Source organism: Mus caroli, chromosome 8 (genome assembly GCF_900094665.2).
Source record: "Mus caroli chromosome 8, CAROLI_EIJ_v1.1, whole genome shotgun sequence".
Classification (NCBI taxonomy): Eukaryota; Metazoa; Chordata; class Mammalia; order Rodentia; family Muridae; genus Mus; species Mus caroli.
The window spans coordinates 115,107,943-115,112,170 of NC_034577.1; the positions used below are offsets into that span (position 1 = coordinate 115,107,943).

The 4,228-nt window shown below is 48.9% G+C and overlaps 1 protein-coding gene across 1 annotated transcript in view; it reads right to left on the reverse strand.

The window, feature by feature from the left end:
• Nup133 (nucleoporin 133) overlaps window positions 1–1,319 on the reverse strand; it is a 49,450-nt gene extending 48,131 nt beyond the window's left edge. The window contains exon 1 of the mRNA XM_021170539.2: window positions 1,048–1,319. Coding sequence (XP_021026198.1) covers window positions 1,048–1,226 — 179 coding nt within the window. The 5' untranslated portion in view covers window positions 1,227–1,319. The remainder of the gene's footprint in view (window positions 1–1,047) is intronic.
• Between the last annotated feature and the right edge of the window lie 2,909 nt (window positions 1,320–4,228).

Here is a 4,228-nt window from a genome sequence, read left to right on the forward strand (position 1 = left end):
ATGATGTATCAGAACATATATGCATCTTACTATCTTTTTAACCCATCATATATACATATATGTGCGTGTATGTATGTGTGCATATATATATATATATATATATATATATATATATGATTGTATGATAGATAGATATAGAAAAGCAAGTGCTCTTATCCCCAGAGCCACCTTTCCATCCCAGAAATTCACTTTTGAAAGATGAACAGAAGAAATTCTTCTAGAAAAAGGTAACCCAATTCTGAATTTTTGTGTTAATTACATTGAGGAGGGTAACAATTCTACTATACATGTGGACTTGGCAGCACACCAGCATCTTTAGTGAAGCTCTCTCTCTCTCTCTCTCACAAACACACACACACACACAAAGTGCTTTTATGTGACCTAGTCACAACCATCACATTCTGTGGCCCAAGTCCTTTAACTGCCAATCAGTATGTAGTAATAGCATTTGCTAGGCACTGAGAAAACATTTCTGCCAGGTTTGTAGGCTCTTACCATGACTCAGGTAGGTACACTGAATCCTGAGACTATGGTAAGGATGCTGAGATCCTGACTTAAAGGTGGAAGTGTTAAACAAAATTATGGTAGCCAGACAAGCTACTGCATGCTTGAAATATAAGAATCTTAAAAGTGGATTGAGCAAAGTCAGCCTAGGGTAGGTACATGGCATGGGCTGTCCCAAAGTGGGCAGGACTGAGTTCCGGGCTGCATTTCTACACTGTATCACAAAAAGACTACACCAGACCAAATGTTACTCGTGTCAAACGCCACAGAGTCAAACCACAACTTTAAACAAACAGCAGCCCGACACTGACCTGTGTCAACATAATAAAGAAATGTCTTTTGCTTTAATCTTTACAATAATCTGAAGTATGTTCCTACCTTGCAAGCGTAGTGCTCAAAAGGTGCTTTCATTCTTTTAAACAGCGACAATAAAACGCGAGAATGACCAGAAGTACTTTCGAACTCTGCGGCAGCTTACCCCACTGCCAGGCTCCACCTCTCCGCTGTGGAGCGGACCCCGCTGGTCCCCGAACCCCCACTTACCGTGAGCTCACCGAGCTGCGCCGGCCTGCGGGTGAGAACAGCACGGGCGAGTTAACCGCAGATCCCAGAGACAGACCCCTCCTGCTCGCTCTAGGTGTGGACGTGGGCCCGATCCCGACTAGCGGACCGCGTCGGGTCCCGGGCCCTGGGGTTCGCGGAGAGGAGACGCTCGGAAACATGTTTGCAGAGAGCGTGGAGGAAGCGGCACTCGCGGGCGAAAAGCGAGAACCTCGCGCGCCCGGAGCTTGAACACCTGAGGGGCGGGAAGGCGCCTAGAGATGACGTAAGGCGGGTCGCTCAGCGAGTAGGGAGGGGAAGGCGCGTGGCAATGACGTCAAAGACCGGCGCCGAGACTCGGGGCGGGGTCGGAACTGGGAGCGCTTGTGCTGACGTCACATCCAGTCCCGGGGAGGGGCGGGGCAGGCGATTTGGAGTCCTGCGACCTGATTCACCGCGGTCGATTCAGTGCTACGGACCGAGAGCTCGCAAGAAGCGCGGGTCTCCGGCTGGAGCTGACTCTCCGCGGCGAGCGTAGGCTGGGGAAGGAGGCGCCCGTGGGCGGAGCTGAGGAAGTCGCGCCCTGGGCGGCGGTGGTGTGCTCACAGCTTTTCCCAACTTAATTCAGATCGGTTCAGGCTTGTTCTTCGGCCGAAAGTCCGGGCTCTGCAGCGGGTCGCAGCTCTTTGCTTTCCAGGCACAGCTTGCACTTTGATGGGTCTGTCCTACTGCCGGAGATTCGGAGATGACAGTGCCCCCCAGCATGTTCACTCTCACCGCTGCCCCTGAAGTTCCAGACCTTTGAAGAAACCGATAGCAGGAGTGCACACAGTTCTGTTAGTCCTCTGCGGCTGTTTCGGAAGACCGCAGTGTGTGTATGGGGGTGTCTTTTCCATTCTGCTCCCCACATTACTAAACAGTGAACTGAGGTTAGCCCGAGGCTGTACTAGAGTTTGTAAATATTCAGGGCTGATAACTGCCCAGGGACCCTTGCTGAACTTGTAAGGTCCCTTGTAACTTAACTTCGGGTGGCCTTTCCTTTTCGGTTTTTTTCATTGTGTCCCACTTAGACAACATTGTAGCCGGACTTTTGACCGCTTTATGGGTTTCTACCACTTGTCTCCCTCTCAACCCCTCCAACACTAGGTAGGAGAAAGAAGTCTAGAGGGAAAGGGGGCTTCGATATCCGAACTGATAGAGGCATCGAGTTCCTTGGGGGCAATTTTGATCTTTGCTGACAAACGCCAAGAGCTCAGAAAGCCAGAAGGAGGGCATTGGACTCTGAAGTTAGTTACGGGGGGGTTGTGCGCCACCGAGCATGGGTGCTGGGAATTGAACTCGGAAAAAAAAAAGCATTTAGAAGTAGCTACTTGAGCCAGGTGTGGCTGCACACACCTGTAATCTCTGCAGGACCAGAAGTTGTTCAAAGCCACACTGGGCTACATGAGACACTGTCTCAAATACCAACAAACAAACCCAATTACCTGAGAGACCATTATGGACACAAGGTTGTTAGGCATATCAGAAGTAAATACAGTGGGAGGGGGCAGGGGGAGGGAGAACATGGAGGGGAGGAGTCATCTCTGCCCTCAGGATGAGAGAAGGCAGCTTTCCAGGAGAAACGTGCGCAATGGAGCCTTTAATTCTTGCAAAGTGCAGTGTAGGAGAATTTTGGTTTCTTTTTTGTTTTGTTTTGGTTTTTCGAGACAGGGTTTCTCTGTGTAGCCCTGGCTGTCCTGGAACCTACTCTGTAGACCAGTCTGGCCTCGAACTCTGAAATCCACCTGCCTCTGCCTCCTAAGCGCTAGGATTAAAGGTGTGCGCCACCACTCCCGGCTGAATTTTGGTTTCTTTAAACACAGAAATGTTATGTCTTCACTTTAATCCCAGGTGTGGGATATAGGGCTGCTTCAGATTGTCTAGAACAGCTCATTATGAGGCAGGTGGACCTCTGACTTTGAGGCTAGCCTAGTCTACAAAGTGAGTTCCAGAACAGCCAGGGCTACACAGAGAAAAACCCTGCCTCCAGAGATCCACCTACCTCTGCCTCCTGATCGCTGGGATTGAAGGTGTGCATAACTGACTGGCTTGCACAGGTATGGCACATACGCACAGACACATAATAAATGTTTTTTAAAAACCCAAAATAAGGGGCTGGAGAGATGGCTCAGACTGCTCTTCTGAAGGTCCTGAGTTCAAATCCCAGCAACCACATGGTGGCTCACAACCATCCGTAATGAGATCTGACACCCTCTTCTGGTGCATCTGAAGGTAGCTACGGTGTACTTAGATATAATAATAAATAAATCTTAAAAAAAAAAAAAAAACCAAAATAAGGGGTTGAAGAGATGCCTCAGCAATTAAGAGCACTGGCTGTTCTTCCAGAGGTCCCAAGTTCAATTCCCAGAACGCATATAGAAGCTCACAATCTGATGCCTTCTTCTGGTCTGCAGGCAGACATGCAGACAAAGCACCTGACATATTTAAAATAAAAAACTCACCAAAATAAAAGCCAAACATGTAGCATGCAGAGATAAAACTACCCGGGAGTTAGTCTAGGGCCAGCTAGCCTGATGGCAGAGGATCCAGCGTCAAACACTGAAAGATGAGGAGGGCCACTCAGTTGTCCCCTGACCCTGCGCAGTGTCCTCCCAGCCAGGAGGGACTGAATCCCTCGGGAACAGTAAGGAACTTTCTCCCTGAAGTTGCCTTTTCCATGCTATTACAGCAAAGAGAGGCTAAGACAAGTGACAAAGCTGCTTCACTGGGTACATGTGACCTAAGTGTTTGTCTACCCCGTGGGATTTACCAGAGCACCAGATGTAATGTGTGCAGAGTGCTTGAGACAAGCAGCCCCCAAACACTGCTCGCCACAGCCCTTTGCCAGATTGCTTTGTACTGACTTTGCCTGCCTCTCTCCATAAGCTAGAGAGGGTTGAAGGCAGACACTGCTGAATCCTTGGTCAAGGCCACAGCACTGTGCTCATGGTGGGCAGGAAATAAGAATGGGGCTGGAGTAGTTGGACAGACACTAACAAATAGCAAACACATGAGAGTCTCAGATAAGGAAAGGCATGGAACTCAAAGTCACTACTCTGTATATGACATGTTAGATTAAAAAGTTTTTTTTGAGTCTCTATAACAAATTTTATTAAGAAACTAGGGCTGGAGAGATGGCTCAGCG